General features: G+C 45.5%; 1 protein-coding gene across 2 annotated transcripts in view; it reads right to left on the reverse strand.

The window, feature by feature from the left end:
• WDR70 (WD repeat domain 70) overlaps window positions 1-19,646 on the reverse strand; it is a 144,301-nt gene extending 124,655 nt beyond the window's left edge. Inside the window, exon 1 of one of the 2 annotated variants that reach the window (XM_088054208.1) lies at window positions 19,288-19,646. Coding sequence is in view for 1 of the 2 variants with exons in the window: in XM_005527972.3 (XP_005528029.1) it covers window positions 16-37 (22 nt within the window). In the remaining variant the exon portion in view is untranslated. Of the gene's footprint in view, window positions 1-15; window positions 124-19,287 lie in introns of those variants that run through there. The other variant, XM_005527972.3, reaches the window with a different exon arrangement.
• Between the last annotated feature and the right edge of the window lie 2,991 nt (window positions 19,647-22,637).

The raw sequence follows: 22,637 nt of genomic DNA on the forward strand, positions 1-22,637 counted from the left end.
GTCCCTGTCGCCCACCTCCTTCGACCGCCGGCTCCATGCTATGCGTGCCCCGGATCCACAACAGGCGCCGGCAGGAAGCGGCCGAGCGGGACAGCCGAGCTTCCGTCACAGCGAAGGAACGCAGTGGCGTCACGGGGTTGCAGCTCATGTTTCGCACAGCACCACTTTAAACTAAAACACGTTTCTGGGCGTGTTGTGCAGACCCTCCTCGAGCTCTGCCAGGATTGGTGCCGTGACAAATTCCCTGTGAATCCTCTTCCAGGGACCAACCACCTCTCAGCGGGTGAGCCTTTTCCTGATGTCCAACCCGAATTTCCCTCGGCAGAGCTTCATTCCGTCTCCTCCTGTCCTACCGCAGGTCACCAGGGGGAGAGATCAGCACGTCCCCGACCGGTGCCCCCGATGAGGAAGGTGTTCTCAGCCTCAGGCTCCCCCTGCACCTTCCCCAAGATGAACAAGCCAAGTGACCCCGATACTTTTCATCATCTTGGCCTCCCTACTCCTGACACACTCGTAGCAGTCTGATGTCCTTCTTAAATTAAGGTGCCTAAACTGGACATAGGACTTGGGTGTGCAACCCCACAGTGCAGTGTAAAATGGGACAGTCACCTCCTTCGACTGGCCAGCAGTGCTGTGCCTGACTCCACAACATAGTCAGCCCCTTTGGCTGTCACTTTTGGCACACTCTAGACTTCTATTCAACTAGCTATTAACCCAGAAACTTATATTGCTTTTTATGGAGCTGCAATCCAGCCTCTCATCCCCCAGTTTCTCTGTGCAACCACAATTGCCCTGTCCTGGGTGAACAATCTGGCACTAGCTAGATCTTAGATGATTAGTGATTGATCAGCTGTGTCCAAATCTGTGTTGGGCTCCTCTGCCATCAAGGGGGTCAACAGCTCCCCCTGGTTTAGTATAATTGGACTTATTTCCTGCAACCAGATAATTTTTAAGAACATTAAAGAGCACTGTCCATAAAACTGAGTCCTGGGGAACCCTGCTGGTGTCTAGGCACTAGCTTCTTAATCTTGAGAAAATAGAGAACTTCCTCATTTGCCATTATGTTGTTTTCAGCTGGGGTACAGTTAATCTTCACAGTAGGTAGTACAAGGCTTTGTTATGGATTTGTGCTGAACACAGTGTCAGGAAAATTAATCCACAAATACCAAAGGTTTATGTCCAAAAAGGAGACAGAGAAGTCCTTTTACTTTATTTGAATAAAGGGAGAGGCCATGGGGCACTCCCCTGGGGTCTCTCAAATTTTTGGAGGGCACAGCTTCCTTTTTACCCTAATTTCCTGGCCACTTGTCCCCTTCTCTCTTTCCCTATAGGCTGAGGTACTTGACAGGTACAGACTTCCCAGAACTCCTAATACTTGAGACACCCCCCACAAATGCATAATCCCTTCTTAATTCTTAACTTTTGTGGAATTCGTGGTGCTTCCTCAGTACCTCTTTCATCCTTCAATGGAATTCATCTCATTGTTTCTGTTATCTCTCAGTGATAGTTTCATCTTATCAGCAGATCCACAGCTTGTTTGTGAAGACAAAGCTGTTACTCCTCTCAACAGTGATGATAGAGGTATTTCTGTTATTGCTGAGCAGTGCTGTAGAGAGCCAAGGGCTTTTCTGCTTCTCAAGCTGCTACATTGGCAGGGAAGTTGGGGGTGCACAGGAGGTTGGGAGGAGACAGCCAGGATATGTGACTCAAGCTGGCCAAAAAGATATTTCAGGCCATGTGACATTATGCTCAGTATATAAATAGGGGGAACATTTGGAGTGATGGTCTTTGTCTTCCCAAGTAACCATTATGCATGATGGGATCCTGCACTGCTAGGGACCACTGAACACCTCCCTGCCCATGGGAAGTTGTGACTTAATTCCTTGTTTTGCTTTGCTTTTGTATTTGGCTTTTGCTTTCCCTATTATACTCTTTATCTTGAGAGGAATGACAGGTTTGTCTTCACAAACAAGCTGTGGGTCTGCTAATAAGATGAAAATATCACTGAGAGATAACAGAAACAATGGGATAGGTTCCACTGAAAGATGAAAGGGACACTAAGGAAACAACAATCATTCCACAAGAGTTAAGAGAGGAGTTACACATTAGGGGGAAATCTTAGGTATTAGACATTCCAGGAAGTCCATCAAGTACCTCAGTCTATGGGGAAAGAGAGAAGGGACATGCGGCCAGGAAATTAGGATAAAAAGGAGGCTGTGCCCTCCAAAAATTTGAGAGACCCCAGGGGAATGCCCCATGGCCTCTCCCTTTATTCGAATAAAGTAAAAGGACTCCTCTGTCTCCTTTTTGGACATAAACCTCTGGTGTTTGTGGATTAATTTTCCTGACAATCTCAAAGAGTTGGCATGGCACAGTTAGCTCAGTTAGAATCACAGTTAGCTGTTCTGTTCACTCCAGCAGCATACCAAGAGAGGGGAATATCCTAGGATGATGATCATCCTCAAAGCCAAACCTTTAGAGCCAAGTGCAGCCACTTGCTCAATATCAGGGTAGAGGGAATGGGGAAGACTCTAGATATGAGATTCCCAACAGGGATTTATTTAAGGACGAGGGACGGAAGGGCTCTCTTTTGGAAAGGTCTAAGGATGAAAAAGCCCTAAGCACCTCTGTGCATGGGTTTTTGTACCACGAGGTTTCAGGGTGGTGGGTACAAACAATCAACCAACGGGTAGCCCAAGGGGGAGGAATGAGAGGCAGGGATTACAATTCAGGAACCAATGGGGATAAGGGGAAGGATAGGACAGGTCACATGGGCCAGTGGGGGGGGGGGCCTCAAGGAACAGGGGACTTCCAAAACGGAGGTACAATCAGGGATGGGCTCAACTGGGGATTGACAGGGAAGGGTCCATAACAAGGGGCAGGTTTACAATGATAGTTAGGGAAGGTGCTGACACAAAGGCCAGGTTTACAATGATGGACAGCATAGAGGAGGATACAATTCAGGGGCATACAAACTCTGGGGGAGGTAGAGGAGAACATGGGAAGAAGCCATTGACGAGCTATTAAAACCATCACAGGTTACAACAATGGCTCGTTAGGGACTTTTGGATTAGGTTCTTTTTCCTTTTGAACTGAAGATTGACGAGAGGGAGGTAGTTTTCTCTTGATCGGTCTCAGTTGTTTATTTTTTTCTTATCAGCATTACAAGGTACAAGGAGTGCCTCCCAAGAAGATTTGGTCTTTTTACCCATACAGGAAAGCAAAAACCTGTGTGTGTGTGTGTATAGTTTAAGTTTATACCTCCCTGTAGTGTTTTTTCTTTTTGTAAAAATGACTGAAAACAGCAGTGCAAAAGTTAAAACTGCATTTTATGCATGTTATGCTCTTAGCAAAACACAATGCCAGACCTTCTCCAGGAGGGAAAAGTTGGTGCTCAGTAATTGGTTTAATTTGGAAAATGTGATTGACAGAGTATGTTCTTTACAACATGAAACAAAATTTAAACTGGGCAAAAATAAAACTATACTCTGCTCAGTTTTGGGAGCTTCTCTTACAGCAGCTATAGAAACTAGCTGTAAGCAAAGAAGTGAAGAAAAAACTACCTCCAAAACCTAGTTAAAATTTTGCAAAGACAATTGGATGAAGAAAGAAGTAAGATCAATCTGTTGCGAGCAGCTCTCCATGATAAAAATTTAAAAAATGCTGACTTGCTAAAAGAAACAAGAGAGGAAAACCCCTCTCATTAATCAAATTTACCCTCAAAAAGAGCTAACTTGGATAAAATTGTGGGGAACACTGCTGTCCTAGTTTGAAACCTCTAATTAAAAATATAATTTTTAATTAGATAATATAATTATATAATATAATTATTATATAATATATTAGAATATAATATACTATTACTACTATATTATAATAGAATATAATTATATCAATGATAAGGATCTTGATCTGCATATAACTACTAAAATAGAAATAAAAAATAGGGGAAAAAAATGAAAAAGAGAAAAAAAAGAGAAAAGAAAAAGGGAGTATGGGTGTCTCCTTCACGAGTCAGAGACAGAATACGTATTCTGAGTGTCTCACTGGAGGTGATCAAATTCGGTTGAGGGAACAGGAATCCAATGGGCACTGGGGACATGAGGTCTTCTTAATAGCAAGAGACAGACATAGCCCATGGTCCCTAACTCAGCACACAGCTTATTGGGCCGAGGGGCTTAACCCCTTGGAAAGGGGCGACTTGACAGCTATAGTTTGTACCCCCAACCAACTACTGAAAAATATTTAGAAAGCTGTCTGCTTACAAATGATACACAAAAGAAAATTAATTGTTAGTTATGAATCACCAATGCTGTTACCTGTGAAAACTGAAATTATGGACCTGTAAAAAATCCCAGAAGGAAAAAATCAGAGAAAGCAAAGGGTGATAGATACATTGGTTCTCTTAATGAAAACCCCCCCCCAAAAAAGAGAAAACAAATCTCTAATTGCCAGTATGGGTGGTCACTAGAAATAAAGAAAGGGGTCTCCAAAACATAATGGGTGGCTTATCACTTAAAAGTTGAGTAAAGTAGTCACTAATTAGCATTTTAAGAAAGGGGTCTCCAAAACATAATGGGTGGCTTATCACTTAAAAGTTGAGTGAAGTAATCACTAATTGGCATTTTCCCAAATTCATTGTATCGAATACCCCATTGTATAACCCAGCACAGCTCCACAGGCTCTGGGCTGTGAGCCAAAGCAGTCTCCTTCTCAGCTTCTGGGAGTGGAGCCCAAACAGCTTCAGAATCAGGGAAACTGGTAACTCTGCCTCTCATGGGTGAGCAGAGAGGTGGAAGTTAGTTGTATTTAAAATGCTCACTAGAAATAACAAAACTGGAGACATACTGATTATAGCAATAGTGGGTCCTAAACATGCACCTATTCCTTCTGTAGTTAACATTAGAGCCCAAATTTCTGTGTTGACCAATACAGACTAGTACAGGATTTGAGAGCAATAATAGAATAACTAAAGATATTTACCCAGTGGTAGCTAATCCTTGCACACTGTTAACATCCTTAAAAGAGAAATAGAAATGGTTTACTGTAATTGATTTAAAAGATGCCTTTCTCTGCATACCCCTTGACAAAGAAAGTAGGAAACTGTTTGCCTTTGAATGGGAAACTGAATGGAAGGAAAACTCAGCTCACCTGAACACGACTCCAACAAGGATACAAGAACAGTCCAACACTATTTGGAAGTCAGCTGGCAAAGGAGCTGAGAATGGGCAAGTACCAGAGAACAATACCTGCTGTTACAGTATGTTGATGATACACTGACAACTACAGAAGAGAAAACAACCTGCATAAAGGTAACAATTGAAATTTTAAATCAGCTGGGAATGGGAGGATATAAGGTGTCTAAAGAAAAGGTACAAATTGCCCGACAAACTGTGATTTACCTAGGATGTGAAATCCCACAAGGGCAATGTAAGCTGGGCACTAATTGTATTCAAGCTATTTGTGCCATTCCAGAACCCCAGAACCTACATGAGCTGTGAGTTTTCCTTGGGATGATAGAGTGGTGCTGCCTGTGGATCATGGACTATGGACCAATTGCAAAACCCCTGTATGAAGCCCAGAAGACACAGCCATTTACCTGGGGCAAACCACAGAAGGAAGCCTTCCCAAACTAAAAGAGGCATTGACAACTTCTCCGGCATTAAGACTGCCTGATTCATCCAAGGATTTTCATCTGTTTGTGCATGAAAGACTGCACCTAGCACTGGGAGTGCTGACCCAATGTTTGGGAAGCTGGAAAAGGCCGGTAGGCTGCTTCTCCAAACAGCTTGACCACATGAGTGCCGGATGGCCTTTGTGCCTGCGGGCAGTTGCAGCCACTGTGATGCTGATACAAGAAGCTAAAAAAAGAAAACTCACGATGAGTAGACACATTAATGTCTACATGCCACATATAGTAACCACTGTTTTAGAACAAAAGTGGTGGGGGGCATTGGCTATCTCCAAGCAAGATGATGAAATTCCAGATAATCCTGACTGGGCAGGATGATGTCACACTAAAGACACCTAACCTTTTGAATCCAGCTTTTTTCCTAGGTACCACAACTGAAGAAGGCCCATTAGAGCACGACTGTGTAGAAGAAATAGAGTACAGCTATTTGGCAAGAGAAGACCTTGTTATAAATGCAATGGCAAAATAGGGTTAATAAAAAAGCGATTTATTATAAAATAATTTCAAGCACCAGCAACGAGAGAAAAAAACCACAATAAAATAGATCAGCGCAGCGCCAGGTGGACAGGGGTCTGTACCCAGAGGTACCGAGTTCCCAAATCCACGAAGTAGGCACTGCAGTCTGGGGTTCTTATAGGGGTTTTCGTATCCTGGGGCAAAATCCGGAGTAAGCACCGTCCAACAAAAGAGTTTGAATAGACTTCCCGGATCCATTGAGCTGAGTCAATAGTCGGTGGAGCAGAATCCTTTCACATGTGAGAGGCTCTGAGTGTCCTCCAATTGCATTTCCCGGAATGGAGTGTCCAGTTTGGGTGCGGGAGCAGATGGATATCTCGACGGAGCAGAGTCCTTTTCACATGCAAAATGGCTCTGAGTGTTCTCTGATTGCACCTACCGGGGTGGAGTGGCCAGTTTGGGTGCGGAGGAGATGGATATCTCGACGGGGCCACTCTCATTGTCTGGTTTGATTGCTTGTGTCCTGCTTTTTATTTTGTGTTGATAAGCGTTGCTGCCGGTCGTTACTGCCCGACTCGGGAAGGTATCTCTGGATTATTTTACATTTTGCATCTTTACAGTATTACAAATATAACATATAATTCTTTATTCTCTTTCACGAATTTTTATCCAATGTTATATTTATCACAGTCCCCCGCCTAATAATTTATCACATTAAAAATTTGTGTTTAACAATATTCGTCCTCTTCCCAGTCTGTAAGTGAATTCCCACAGTATTCCTGAGAAGGGTTGTTTTTATTTTCAAATTTCCTTAAAGCTTCCACTACTTTCTTGTTTTCTCTTTTCTCCTCTAACTTCATTAGTTTAGAGAAAGGAGTGAGTTTCCCTTGGGCCTTTTCCGGGTCAATTGGGAGGGTGGCAATCTGCATTCCTTGCACAACAGAGTGAATTAATCTGATGAAGCAAGGAATCAGACATGGGAGGAAGATGATTCCGGCAATTGAACAAGATATAAAGAACACTAACTTTTTCCACCAAGCTCCCTGTCCAAATATTTGGTCCCACCAGGAGGCTTGTAGAATCTAATTCCATTTTTGAACTGGCACATGTGCTACTTTCTTTATTTCGGCAGCCAGTCCTTTTATTGTTTCTCCATAATCATCTATTTCCATGCAACACTTGGACTCATTGTATTTACCGCATACTCCTCCTTCCTCGGCTAACAAATAATCGAGAGCTAATCTGTTTTGGTACACAAAAGCTCTCATTTGCGAATGTTGTTTCGCTAGGAGTTCTAAGGCTTCTGAGGTGTGGTTGGAAACTACTTCTACTACCGCTTGTAACCTGATAAGCCTGTTGAGAAGGTAAATGGGAGTCCTGTAACCCCAACTGCCATCATTTGCCCAAGTGGCGGGCCCATAATACTTAATGATCCTTTCAGCAGGCCATTCTTCTTTCCATTTCTGACTGCCTCCTGCCATTGGTAGTTCCCGTTTTAATTCCCTCTTTTGTCTATTTAATGTTTCAAAGAGGGGAGCTCCCAGCAATTTACTTTCTGTTCTGGGTAAAGAAAAAGGGCCTAATTATTCCGAGTGTGTAGGACCCCTTCCATTTCCTAGGTAGCTCACTATATGCTTTCTTGCCACATATCTAGTAAATGCCGTTGGGAGCTTCCCAACCTTTGTTTGTTCTTGCCTGATCATCCCAATATTCTTTCAGGCCTTCTAGTGCATGGAAGGGATTGGCCCCGGAGCTTTTGTACCAACATAGTTCAATTATTTCAACCCATTCGCAGTGATTACCCCGGGTGCGACTCCAATAGCCCACGGGTGGTTCAGGTTGCCAAGTTTTCGACTTAATGTCGGAATTCACTGTGAGTGTGCTTACACATGGGGTATAACCTATTAAGTCAGTGAACTCTTTTCCCTCTCTGCTAATGCAGATGGTACCAATTATTCTTTGGTCTATCACCCATCCCTCAGGTCTTCGTGTCGTTTTTGATATTTTTGAACCCTCCCATTTTAGGAGTTGCTCTGGGGTGAGTCCCTCTCCCTTCCAAGGCCACCTTTCAGCCGACTTTAAACCGCCACAGATCCAACAGTTACATAGACCTAATTCTGTGGTTATTTCTTGCATTAGATCTATGAAGAGATTCTGGCTGGGGGCTGGTAATCCCCAATTGCTGTATTGTCTTTCTAATTGCTCATAGTGCTCACTAAGAGAGTTAAGTCTCTCTTGTTCTAGTCTCCTTTTCCGAATTTCTACTTCTCACCTCTTTAACTCTTGGGTTAGTTGTTTTATTTTACTTTCAGGGTCCATCCCTTCCTCATCTCTGGAGAAGCAGAACACTTGATCGAATTGTAAACATACTCGGTCATCATCATTTTTTAACAAATCAAGAATTATCGGTTCATTACTAAAGGAGGCTTTTTCTTCATGTTTTAAATTTTTACCTTCCCAATACAATTTCCCTCCTATGGTACACGTTTTTAAGTTTGCTTTATTGTAACACAAAGGGTTGACTTTATAATATGCTAAAAAGGTGGATTGTCTTTTTCTTCCTATCCAGACAGTTTTATTACACTGGCTACAGGTTGGAATCGGAGGAAGCATTCCCACTTCTCTCTTATACCTGAAGTGGGTAGCTTTGGTTTTTCTTCTCACAGGAGTCTTAGACTGCCCGTCCTTAAAACCTGCCCCTGAGTGGTAACACCAGACCTCCCCCTTTAATTCACAAAGATTATACTGAGTGCCGTTAGACAAACAAAACCCCTTTTGTCGTTCCGGAGGACAGTCAATTATTCGTCTGGTATCCGTGGCAGTCAGGCACTGCTCACACTTCCCCAGGAGACGCTCCCCCAGAGGTACCTCGGGACTCATTCCCTCGGCCAAGCACATGGCTAGACTCAGGACAGTCAGGATTCCCCACCGGTGTATCCCTCTGCCTTGCCCTTCGCCCGTATAGAAATATACGGCGGGGATTACCATCTTCTCGGCAGCAAGGATATTCTTCAGGGGCCCTTATAGTCCTTATGGCGTACCTTCTCTTGAAAGTAGCCCACCGAGACGACTTAATCGTGTCTGTCCTGCACGGTACCTTGACTGTCTTTCGGCACTCGATTTCTAAAGCTTCTGCCTTGGAGTCTAGTTTACCTCTAATCCCCTTTTGAAAAAGCAGGTACCACTCAGGAGAGTCAAGTTCTAAAAACCCCGCCCGGGTGGCAAGTGCTAAGAGACGGCTAGTCTCCTCCTGTTCTTTTTCCAGACACTTGGTACACAATCCCTTAGGCTTGTACCCTCCCCAACAGTGGATTACCCAAATCTGTTTACAATAAGCGCACTTAAAATGTATAAACGGAAAACAATCACATTCAGGGTTGATACAACTTATCTGGTCGTCACTGGTCATTTGTGATGACGCCGAAGTTTAATTTTCAGCTCTCCCGGAGGGGTGGTGACTTTCCACTTGGAGACGTCGTAATCCTTTACTTTTTTTACTTGAGATGAATGTGTCCAGCTTCTTTCTGCAGTCCGGACAGCTGTGTCTGTGGTCAGGAGAACGAGGAATGGTCCTTCCCAGTGGGGGGTGAGGGGGAGCTCCTTCCAAGCTTTGATGAGGACTTTATCCCCAGGCTGTATCTGGTGTATTGCAAATCCCAGAGTGGTGCTTTGGGGGATAAGCCCTTGCTTTTGCAGGTCCTGTAAATTTTTGTTGATAGCAATGAGATATGGTTGTATTTGCACATCCTCCACTTGAGGGTGTCCCACCGGCATTCCATGTTTGTATGGCATCCCATATAACATTTCAAAGGGAGACAGACCTGTCTCAGAGTGGGGCATAGTTCTTATATTTAGCAGAGCAAGGGGAAGACATTTAATCCATGACATCTTTGTTTCTATCATGAGTTTAGACAATTGGGATTTCAGTGTTTGGTTCATCCTTTCTACCTGTCCTGAACTCTGAGGATGCCAAGGGGTGTGGTATTGCCATCTAATACCCAGAGCCTCTGAAATTTGTTTAATAATTTTTGAAGTGAAATGGGTTCCTTGGTCTGAATCAATACAATCTACTATCCCATATCTAGGAATGATTTCCTCTAATAAAATTTTAGACACCGTTTGGGCTGTGGCCCTTGCTCTGGGAAAGGCTTCTACCCAATGTGTTAATTTATCTACTATTACTAATAAAAATTTGTATCTACCAATTTTCGGTAGTTCGGTGAAGTCCACTTGGATCCTTTCAAATGGCCTGTATGAGAGAGGACGACCTCCCCAAGCCATCTGTTTAAATTTGGACCGGTTCACTTTTTGGCAAACCACACACCCTTGTACCTCTTGTTTAGCAAGTTCAAAGATCCCCTTGCACCCGAAAAACTTCAGGAACTGTTCAGCTAATGCTCGAGTTCCCCAGTGGGTCTGCTTGTGTAACCTTCGCAATATCTTCCTTGCCACTCCCCTCGGGATTAATTCTCTCCCATCAGGTAACCACCATTTTCCCTGTTTCAGGACTCCCCCATCTTCCTGAATTCCTCAATCTCTCTCTCAGAAGGAGACACGGGGATTTCAGGCGATTCCTCCGGGGTTACCTTGGGAATGCTTACAGTGAGCAGAGCTGCTCGTTTTGCCTCTTTATCAGCTAAATTGTTACCTCGGGTTTGAAACTGCAACCCTGTCTGGTGTCCCTTTACATGGACAACTGATATTTCTTTTGGTTCTCGGACAGCCTCGAGAATTTGTCGGATTATTTCCCCATGGATTAGGCCTTTTCCCTTAGTATTTATCAATCCTCTTTCTTCCCAAATCTTCCCAAAAGTGTGTACCACCCCGAAGGCATACCGTGAGTCTGTGTAGATGGTCCCTCTCCTTCCTTTCAGCCTCCGGAGGGCTCTCAGGAGAGCATAGAGCTCGCAAGCTTGTGCGGACCAGCTTGCTTTCAAGGGACCAGATTCTACAACTTCCCCGGATGCACCATTTATTATCGCATATCCTGACTTTCTCTTTCCCTCCATAACTTTCGAAGATCCATCTATAAACCACTTCTCTCCCCCTTCTAACTCCTGATCTTCTAAGTCCGGCCTTATTCTGGTCTGCAGTTCCACGATCTCAGTACAGTCGTGTAATAATTTTTCTGGAGGTTCACTGAACAGGAACTGAGCAGGATTTTGTGCAGAAGTGGTTTTTAATTCTAAACCAGGTGAGCTGATTAAAATGGCTTCATATTTCAGAAGCCTGGAATCAGTCAACCACTTCTCTGCTTTTTGCTGCAATATGTTTCTCACATCGTGGGGAGTGTAAACTACCAGGGGAGCTCCAAAAGTTATTTTCTTGGCTTCTCCCACCAACAGAGCTACTGCTACAATCGCCTGTAAACACGTAGGCCAACCCCGACTAACAGGATCTAAGATTTTTGAAAGAAACCCTATAGGCTTCCTTTTGCCTGCCCATTCCTGAGTCAGGACTCCCTGTGCTGTTTGTCTACTCACATCCACAAACAACTGGAATTCTTTATTCGTATCTGGTAGAGTTAGTACAGGGGCAGTCATAAGAACAGTTTTCAATTTCTGGAAATTAGACTCATCCTGTTCAGTCCACTTCAGCCTGTCAGTGTTTAATCTTTCATACAAAAACTTTACTTTTTCACTGAAACCCTCAATCCACTGCCTGCAATATCCCAAGAGCCCTAAAATTTGTCTAATTTGCCTTTTTGTTCTTGGTGCAGGCAATGCAAGGATGCCTGCTACCCTCTCCGGGTCCAATTTCTTTTTCCCCTGAGATATCCAATGTCCGAGGTATTTTATTTCGGGCTCTGTGAATTGCAGCTTGGATTTTGAGACTTTCAAACCCTTCTTTCCTAGAAAGTTCAACAAGGCAATCATGCTTTTCCTCACGCTCTCCTCAGTCGGTCCAGCTATTAGCAAGTCATCTACATACTGCAAAAGCTTTGTCCTGTCCTCAAGAACAGATTGGGTTAACAATTGTTCTAACGCTTGCCTGAAAAGGTTCGGAGACTCCACAAACCCCTGGGGGAGGACCATCCACCTTAGCTGTTGCTTTCGGTTTGTATCTGGGTCCTCCCACTGAAATGCAAAATAATCTCTACTCCTTTCATCCAGAGGGCAAGTCCAAAAAGCATCTTTCAAATCAATCACACTGTACCACACATCTTCCGGTGAGAGTCTATTTAGTAAAGTATAGGGGTTGGCCACCACCGGGAATCTAGTCCGGGTCCTAGCATTTACCGCTCTTAGGTCCTGGACCAATCGGAAACTGCCATCCGCCTTTCTTACAGGATGGGGGTGTTATGTTGAGACATGCAAGGCTCTAAAGTACCTCCTTTTAAGAGGTCATCAATTACTTGTTTCAACCCCCTTCTCCCCTCCATCGGGATGGGATATTGTTTAACCCTTATAGGGTCCTCAGGGTTCTCGATTTCTATTTTGATAGGTTTGATATCTAGCTTTCCTACCTCTCCTTTTGAATGCCATACTTCAGGGTTTATTTCCTCCTCATCCTTAGGAGTCAGTTTGAATATTTTTACTACCAATTCAGAATTTTTAATCATGATAGTAATTCCTAAAGCGACAATCATGTCCCTTCCCAACAAATTATAATCAGCTTCTTCCACTAGTAGCAAATTCCCTAAGCAAATTTTATTTTCAGATTCTATTTCTACATCCTTTATTACGGGCACTTCGAAGGGGTCTCCCTTTGCACCGATTACAAAAACTTTTTCTCTGCTGGCCACACATCCGTACGGCAATTTCTGCAGGGTACTTCTCTCCGCCCCAGTATCCACAAGAAAACTTACCTCCTGTTGTTGGGGGCCCACTTTTAATTTTATCAAGGGCTCTTTGGATGTTCCGGTCCCCAAATTAAAGAGCCCCCGACACCCCTAATCCTCCTGAAAAATTTTCTCGTCTTTTATTCTTTGTCTACAATTCCGCTGAACGTGTCCTACCTGTTTACAGTAGTAGCATTCAGGGGGTCCTTTCCGTGGGATCGGGGCTGCCCGGTGAGAACCTCGACCTTTTCCAGGTAGTGTTTTAAACTTACCCTGCATCTGTTCTTGTTTCTGGACCTCTTTCACTGCAGCTACTAAAACCTTAGCTTGCAATTTCTGCTTCTCATCTTCTCTTCTCATGTATACCTTTTGAGCTTCCCTTAGGAGCTCCTGGAGGCTTTTATCTTGCCACCCCTCGATCTTTTCTAATTTTCTCCTAATGTCCTCCCAAGATTTAGCAACGAATTGTGTTTTTAACAGAACCTCCCCCACAGGAGAGTTCGGGTCAGTCCCAGAGTAAATCTGTAAACTTCGCCGTAATCTCTCGATCCATTCAGTGGGTGATTCCTCTTTCCCTTGACACTCTCCAAAAACTTTGCTAATATTTTGGCCCCTAGGGACCGCTTCTCTTATACCTTGGATAATTATGTTCCTTAAATCTACCATGTTCCGTCTACCTTCCTCCGTCTGTGCATTCCAGCTCGGGCTTACGCTAGGCCATTTCTGGTTGCCTGGTGTCCCCTGTGGATTGCGTCTGTCCCAGTCCCTGATACCAGCTTGTTTAATCATTTCTCTCTCCTCTTGATTAAACAATGATCTTAGGATTGCCATAAGATCGTCAAAGGTATAAATGCTACTCCCTAGAAATTCGTCCAACCTTTCAGCCACACCAAAAGGATCATCCAGCAATCGCCCCATCTCTTTCTTAAACGCTCATACGTCTCCGGAGTTGAGGGGAATATTCACAAATCCGATCACTCCCGGAGATGTCAGTACTTCCCTGAGAGGGAATAACCGGTGCTCATTCTCATTCTCTCCCCACTCCTCGCCCCCCATTCTCGCTTTCAAACGGGTTCTACTTGCGGGAGGGGAACTGGGGGCTGTGGGTGGTCTCCCCTTTGTCAGTCGTGGGAACTCTGCCGCCACCCGGTTAACGGGAGGGATCCCTTCCGTTATATGGGAAGGTCCCAGCTGTGGTGACCGGACTGGCAAGTGCGGATAAAGTGGCCCCCAGCCTTGCGCAGGAAAAACCTCTGGAGAGGTTGCTGTGACTATGTTGTCCGCAGGCGGGGGTAAGGGGAGGGCTGCCGGCACAGCTGCCAACGCCAATTCTCCCGCTCTGGATGTATTTATCTCAGCGGGTTGTTCTTGGGAGCCCGAAGGTGCGGAAGGCACCACTTGATCTATAGAAGAAGGCTCCGCCAGTCCATGATATGGGGGTGGTAAATGGTCGAGAGGTTCCCAGGGTTCAGCTCTCGACCCATGTTTTTCTTTTTGTTTTATCGGGAATAGCCCTACTCTGGTGGTTAACCAGAGTCTAGTATATTCCCTCTCCTCGGAGTCCGAGGGGACTTTGCCCTCCACGTAGGAGAGCAATTCATTACATGTCCATCTTTCGAATGTGCCTAACACCGGCCAAGTGAGGTGACTTCTCAATTCTTGTCCTCCCCAAACCTCTACACAATAATGGATCATTTTGTCTTAGACTTACCTTTTCTCTGGGGACAATCTTCCCAGTATTTTAGCATCCATCCCAAGGGGCTTTCCAGCGGGATGTCTAGTGATCCCTCCCCCTGATTGGAGGGGCTTTTCTCTGTGGTCTTTTTGTGAAGCTTACTCTTTTTCTGCCCCATACCTCGCAAATATATATTAGATTTCTTACCAGTCTTCGACTCCTCTGTGACTCTGTTTCTGTTTCTGCGTTGTGACCTTTTCGCACCTACTCGAGGAGTCAAACTTTGCCGATACTCACCCTTCAACGAGCTGAGCTGAGGTCTCTTGTAATCGTCACTTTTGATCCTCTTCTGGACCTATACCTTGATCCGTTAACTAAAAGGGTTTACCAGTTCCCGAGCCTGACAGGACATATCCTTCCCCTTTTAGTTCCTTGTGATCAGTCCCCCGAGACACCCTTTGGTCTCAGGTTTTTACAAGTGTGTTCGAAAAAAAGCTTTCACTCTGGATCGCTTCCTTCGCGGCCGACCAATTCCCTCGCGGGAGGATGGAAACGCGGCCTTGAAGTCCGCACTCGCTTCGTGATCAGATCACGTCTCACACACTCGCCCGATCACCCACTCAACCAGCAGTACTTACAGCTATTTTCCTGCGTGGATGTCTTCGTGCACAACAGACGTTTTACGAGCAAAACAAGACGCGGCTTCCCGAAGGCTCCGTGCCTTCCCGAGCTCTCTCCTCCGGATCCGTTTTCCTTTTATTGTGGTTTTTCTCAGCCTAAATTTAGTTCGGATGTCGGAACAAGCTACGGGGGTTCTCAACTCACCAGGCCGCTGAAATCAGCGGGGGTACCCGTCCTGGGCAGTGAGATTCCCCGCAGTTTCTCCGATCCGAGTCATGGCACCAATCTGTTATAAATGCAATGGCAAAATAGGGTTAATAAAAAAGCGATTTATTATAAAATAATTTCAAGCACCAGCAACGAGAGAAAAAAACCACAATAAAATAGATCAGCGCAGCGCCAGGTGGACAGGGGTCTGTACCCAGAGGTACCGAGTTCCCAAATCCACGAAGTAGGCACTGCAGTCTGGGGTTCTTATAGGGGTTTTCATATCCTGGGGCAAAATCCGGAGTAAGCACCGTCCAACAAAAGAGTTTGAATAGACTTCCCGGATCCATTGAGCTGAGTCAATGGTCGGTGGAGCAGAGTCCTTTCACACGTGAGAGGCTCTGAGTGTCCTCCGATTGCATTTCCCGGAATGGAGTGTCCAGTTTGGGTGCGGGAGCAGATGGATATCTCGACGGAGCAGAGTCCTTTTCACATGCAAAATGGCTCTGAGTGTTCTCTGATTGCACCTACCGGGGTGGAGTGGCCAGTTTGGGTGCGGAGGAGATGGATATCTCGACGGGGCCACTCTCATTGTCTGGTTTGATTGCTTGTGTCCTGCTTTTTATTTTGTGTTGATAAGCGTTGCTGCCGGTCGTTACTGCCCGACTCGGGAAGGTATCTCTGGATTATTTTACATTTTGCATCTTTACAGTATTACAAATATAACATATAATTCTTTATTCTCTTTCACGAATTTTTATCCAATGTTATATTTATCACAACCTGAAAGACATCCCACTGGAGCAACCAGAGTGAGAGCTATTCACAGATGGAAGCAGCTTTGTGGAGAACGTAACAACAGTCAGTACAATAGTGGAGGCAAAAGCATTGTCATCAAATACATCTGCCCAGAGGGCAGAACTGGTTGCCTTAACCGGAACACTAGAATTGAGTAAAGGGAAATTGGAAAGCAGACTGGACAGCCCAACAGATTGCTAGAGAAGTGCAAACAACAATGGCATTGATACCTTTAAAGACTAATGTTTCTCAATTTAATTTGCCTCCAAAACAAAAAAAATTCAATAGAAGATGAGAAACTGGGACATTTGCTAAATGCACAAAAGGATGAAGAAGAATGGTATGTAACTGCACAAAGACAAATAGTATTAACCCCCGTGATAATGAGAAAAGTTCTACAAATTAAACATAACAAATGTCATTGGGGTGCAGAAGCATTGGTAAAATTGCTAAAGCAAAAATTAATCTTGGTACGGATGCTAACAATGCTAATCAACTCAGTGGCAAAACACAGGCATAGGTAGGAAAGATTAGGATAGGAATAGAATCAAGATGACACTTAGCAAGAACCCTCTAGTAGAGTGAAATTTGGGTGGGCCCTAGAGCAGATAGCAAACTGTCAGAATAGAGGAACAGGTCAGGTAGATAGACTAGCAAGAGTCACCTGGGAAAGATTTAAAGAACTAAACGTAAAATTACAATTTACTATTCCTGAAAGAACATGGAGTGTGTGAGTTTTTTAAGGGGACAGATTGATCATTGCTGCATCCACATCCCAAATGTAACTGCAGATGTAGAATATGACATCAATCAGTTGCAACAAATAGAGCACAAAGCACAGGAAGAGCAAAAAGATTTGACTATAAATTGGTTAGGCAAAATCTTCAAAGGGTTAGGGTGGAATGTGAGTTCATGGATTAAATCTATCATTGAGAGTGTGATAATCTTACCAATTGTATTTTTAGCAATTTGGTTAGTTCACAGCATCTTAAAAGGAGAAATAAAGAAAACGTCCTGGAACCAGAAGATAATAAAGGCACTGACGCGAGATCCACACCCACCATCTTTGGTTCTCCATTTCGTGACAGCATCCAAGACAACGTTTACATCAATCAAGGATTTGAAGAACACCAAGTAGAAACTCAGAAACAAAGGACTGTATCAAGTGAAAACATTTGCACTTATAGTGAAGTGAAAATGCTTTCAAAGGGGGGAAATGATAGTAAAAGGCCTTAAAATCTTAGAAAATTCAGAGACTTATAAAGAAAGTTAGGTTTGGAAAGCCCTGGGAAAAGCAGGCCCTGGAAATGTTAGGCCTTGTGCTTGCTAAAGATCAGGTCAAGCTGCACCTGTGTAGTCAGTATATGATAAATGATACAATTGTTAGATGTGATTAGATATAATTATTGTTTAGAGAACATAAGGTAAGGAACAATGTTAGGGGGCTAGGGGGGATCACGAGAGATCCATGCTTGGGTAAAAACAATGCTTACAATAGAACAATGTAAGTTTAATAATTAATATGTAAGTTGCATAACGATAGAGTATAAAACATGTTCAACTCGAAAACCCAAATCGGGTCAGATTTGGGTATGTGTACCCCTGACACCCAGAGCTCTTTAAATAAAGCACCTTCATATAACCATTCGTGGTTATGTGTGTTCCTGAACGCTAACACTACAACTGCATTGCAAAGCGAATTCAACTTTAAAACTGCCGCCGTTGCTTGCTGGCATTGCAATTCAGCCGCCGCCGCTGCTTCCTTTAGCATCAGTTGCCATGGTGACAGGGCTGCAGCGGTCGGCGTACGCCGCGGCTCCGCTTGTGCGCATGCCTGCCCCCCCGCGCCGGGCTGGCCACAGAGGGACGGGGCCACGCCTCCCTCTGGCGTAATGGGCGGTGCCAGTGACGTCAGTGGGCAGTGCAGAGGCGCTGCGGAGGCTGCAGGGAACGCCCCTGATGAGGGCTGGCTTGGGGGCGGTGACGCGGGCGGGATATAGAGCTCCGGCTGTGTTTGCGTCACTGCTGACGTCACATTGACTGGCAGCTGTGGCTCAAAGCACACCCCTGGTAGGCGGGGCGCAGGGGCTGCCGTGCCCGTGGAGGTCGCGAGCTGCTCTGGGTCGGGCCGAACCCTCCCGTCCCCTCCACCCCCCTAGGGCCGGAAAGGGACTCGGCTGCCGGCACGCAGGCGGCCGAGGAAGTTTCCCCTCCCTCTTCTGCCTGCAACAGCATACCGAGTGCTGGAACAGCTCCGAAAGAACCCAGACACTCTTGCAAAAGTTCCGAGCCGCCGGAACCCCCTTTCTGCAGATTCTGCTCGCGTGTTAGAATCGCCCCCTCTTCTTCAAACGACTGTTTCTCTGGGTTTTCAACAGGATTAGACATTCCCTTTGCTAAAAGGGCATTCAGGGAGGCTCTCACAGCCTGAGCAGACTGCAAGAATTCCAAGAATTCCGCAGCTGACTGAGACAAGCCCGCCTGTTCTTTATCTGAACCCATATTCTCTATTTCTTCCCCGTCTCCTGCTTTTGCAGTGTTCATAAAAGACATCGCATCTTGTATGGCTTTCACTGCTGTAATTTCGTCCTTTGAAAGGATTTCCAACACTTTGGGTGTTGTGAGCCAAAGGTGTCCCGATCCCCATGGAATTACTGAGGGCAGAGGCAGACCCAGCCTTTTCCGGCATATCCACCAGGGTCTCCCTTCCTGTATCTGGACCCATCGTGTCCCTTGCCTGGGTTTCAGAGTCCCACTTACTGATGGTCACGTCATAAATCACTTTAGAAGCCGTTAGAAGTTTAGTCGCTGCCTGGTCTCTATGAGTGGCCTTTTCATATATTGTCCTGTTTATGTTATCCCACAGGCCTGGGGTAAAAATTTTCTGTGAATCCACGTTAGGGAATTCTGCCTGTATCCAGGATAGAAGGCTTTTAAGCTCATCCGCGGATACAGAGATCGGGTGCTCCTTTACCATAGATTCCAAGATAGCCAAAACCTCCCTCTCAGCTCTGGACATACTATTTCCCATATTTTTGCTCCCTTTTGACGGCTTACCTGACCTCAGGGTCAGCTTTCTCTCAGCTCCTCTATCCGTGATCCATTCCACAGCTCACAGACGTCTGGCTTGGCTTGTCCGCTCTCACCATCACCGGGATTACCGAGATCGTCTTTTTCCCCTTTCCAGGGAGTTTTCCAGCTTTCCGCTGTGTTCTCTCTCTCTCATTTTTTTTTTCTCAACAGGAGCCTTCAGTTCAAAGTGCCACAAGTTTGGGCGACATTTGTCTCGTTAGGGACTTTTGGATTAGGTTCTTTTTCCTTTTGAACTGAAGATTGACGAGAGGGAGGTAGTTTTCTCTTGTTCGGTCTCAGTTGTTTATTTTTATATCAGCATTACAAGGTACAAGGAGCTATGTGCACTATGATAGAAAAGGCGTAAAATGGCTAACAAAGATCCTCTTCAAGGTCTTTTATATGTCCATTTACCCAATTAACAGATGCCAACTAAATTATTTTTCTTAGTGACCCAATGACCCAACACCTGTGTGCTGCACTGCGGCATTTTTTACCCAATCACGTACTACTACCCAAAAACCCCTAGGAGAAGAACATGAAGAAGAAAGAAGGACAAGAGACAACACCCTAAATCCTCCATCTTGTCTTCTGCTCTCTAAACTACCTTAAACTCTAAACTTCAACCCATTCACCCAGTGACTCAAGAAACTTTCTAATTCACACACTTATATTTTCAGTCTTTTCTACTTAACTCTAACCGTTGTCTCCATGGTGCTATGTGAAACTCAGTGCTTTCTTGGGGGTCAGAGTTAGGCATTACAGATAAAGGTATATATCTTGCATCTCTGACCCCAACACGAGAAACGGGTTTTACCCTTCTAATTCTCTCCCTGATCATGGGGAGTGGGGTAGTGAATGAGAAGCGGCTTGGGGTTTGGCTGCTCAACTGGGGTTAAACCTTTACAGTGATGTAAGTCCTGCAGGGTGTGAGGTTTAACTTCATATTTGTAAAGCAGAGGGTAAGGGTGGATTTCCTTTCCTGTGCTATGTACCTCTGCCAACAAGTGAAGCTTCCCAGAATGGGTGCTGGGCTAGTTGAGGAGCATAAAGTCAGTACAGTTTAGGCAGCAAACGTAATTTATAAACCAAACTCCTTTGGAAACCAAATTTTCTCCCAGTCCCAAAATTTCCTATAACATTTTGTGAATGCGTATGCTGTTCAGAGCGTACATATCACTTAACAGAAACCCAGCCTCATTAAGTTAAAAACCTGATACAGCCACACTGACGTGTCACCCCAGATGCTGGAAAAACAGCAGTCACATCAGGATGATGCCATACAAAGGCTATTTACTCTGCTTTTACACCTTAGCTCTGAAGAGAGGCACTGTGCATGCATTGGGAGTCCCCATGTTGTTCTGAACATGGGCTTGTTACCCAGTGTGCAATTTGCAATTAGGTGAGGCATTTCTATCCCTGTATTTCTATTCCTTTATTCTTGTTTCTGCTGAGTAGGGAGTTGGGTGTTAACTCACAAAAGGCTGGCCTCACGATAATCAGAGCTTTACACTACTTACATGATTTAACAAACAAAGGCATCAACCTTGTTCAGTTGCAAATTACATAACTTTATTCACTAGTACTCAAACTGCTATTTGCTGGTTGTATATCTCATTTCTCATGGCTATTAGTGCAGGTGTTTTTTTTCCAGCTGAGTCTGGCATCGCTTTTGAGTAGGTGCTTAATGGGATTAATGGGACACGATCATCCGCTCCTGGAATTACCTTTCCCCCAGTTACTGCTTAGTCCTGCTGACTTCACTTCTGGTGGTTTTTGTTCAGCCAGCCCATTCACCCTGGGATTATCTTCTCTTTTCCTTAAAACCAAAGATTAGACAAATGTACAATATTCACAATGCAACTGCATAATCATAACTGTCCAGCCAGATGAACAATCAAAAAACAATTGCAAAGTTGCACTCAAACCCCTATTCAGATCTGGAGGGTCTCCAATCTGGAGGAGCTTGATGTAAGCTTGGTTTTGGCTTACATCACTGCACACAAAATCACAGAAACACAGGGTTATTAGGGCTGGGACCTCTTGAGGTCAGCTAGTCCAAGCCCCTTGCCAAGGCAGGGTCACCTGGAGCAAGTTACCTGGGAACATATTCAGATGGGGTTTTGTATTGGTTTGAAAGCAGACGCCTGTCTGCTAAGAAAGGTAGGAGCCTCCCTTAGAATGGAAAATGTAAACTTCTTCCCTCCGAATTACTATAACTTGAAATTAAGGGGCTCTCAGGCAAAGATATGAGAATAGGAATAACAGTTCTTTACTAGTATGTACAATAAAGCAAACAAACAACAACAACTCCGGCATTAGCAGCAAACAGAACAGGACACAGTGCCCGCCGGCTCGGCCGCAGGCGCTCTCCGCTCGGTGCAGTTCCGGGCACGGCCGGCAGGGGCGCTGTGGCGCGGGGAGCGGGCGGCAATGGCGGCTCGGCCGGGACGGGAAGGGAGAGAGGCTTCGCTGCACAAACACTCCTGGGGCAGTCAGCAGGACTTCCGGAGGCAGCAAGCTGGGACGGCAGAACGTCTCGGCATGCAGGGGGTGCGGGGCTACAGTGCAGCCAAAGCTCAGAGCAGTGCCAAAGAGGCGGTGGGGGCGGGGCGGGGCAGGGAGAGGCGGGACCAGGAGCCCGGGCACCTGAGCAGATGCAGTCACTGGGGCCCAGCCACAGCTATTGTGTCTGCAGAGCAGGCAGGAAGCTGCCCGGGGCCACCCACAGGCCAGGAGCCGCTTCCCACTGCTCTCCTTGGGGCTGCCCTGTGCCTTTTAGGGGCTGCAGAGCAGATCACGCCTGTAGCTCATGTGGCTTTGAGGACGCCTCAATGCGGCACGCAGCCCCAGCCAGGCTGTTCGAGCAGATCATAAGATGGGTCAGATTAGAAAGACCACTGTGGGTCAGCTGGTCCAGCCTCCCTGCTTCAGCAGGGCCACCCCAAAGCACATGGCACAGGATTGTGTCCAAACGAATGGGATATCTCCAGAGAGAGAGAGAGACCCCACAGCCTCTCTGGACAATCTGTTCCTGTGCTCAGTCGCTGCACATTAACGAAGTTCTTCCTCGTGCTCAGGTAGAACTTCCTGTGCATTCCTTCCTGCCCACTACCTCTTGCTCAACACCACTGAGCAGAGCCTCATCCTCTTGGCACCCCTTCCGCCGCTTTAGATATTTAAGCACATTGATGAGGTTCCCCTCTTAGTCGGCTCTCCCACCCATCCTCTCCTGAGGCTCTGCCCGTCGCTAGTGCCATTCCTTCCCTTCCCCTCCCCCGATTCCCGCCGCCGGAAACGGCCTGGCGCGCGGGGCCTGCCGGGATTGGGCGGGC

Source organism: Pseudopodoces humilis, chromosome 4 (assembly GCF_049639895.1).
Source record: "Pseudopodoces humilis isolate 2021_Gansu_Grassland_sample_001 chromosome 4, ASM4963989v1, whole genome shotgun sequence".
Lineage (NCBI taxonomy): Eukaryota > Metazoa > Chordata > Aves > Passeriformes > Paridae > Pseudopodoces > Pseudopodoces humilis.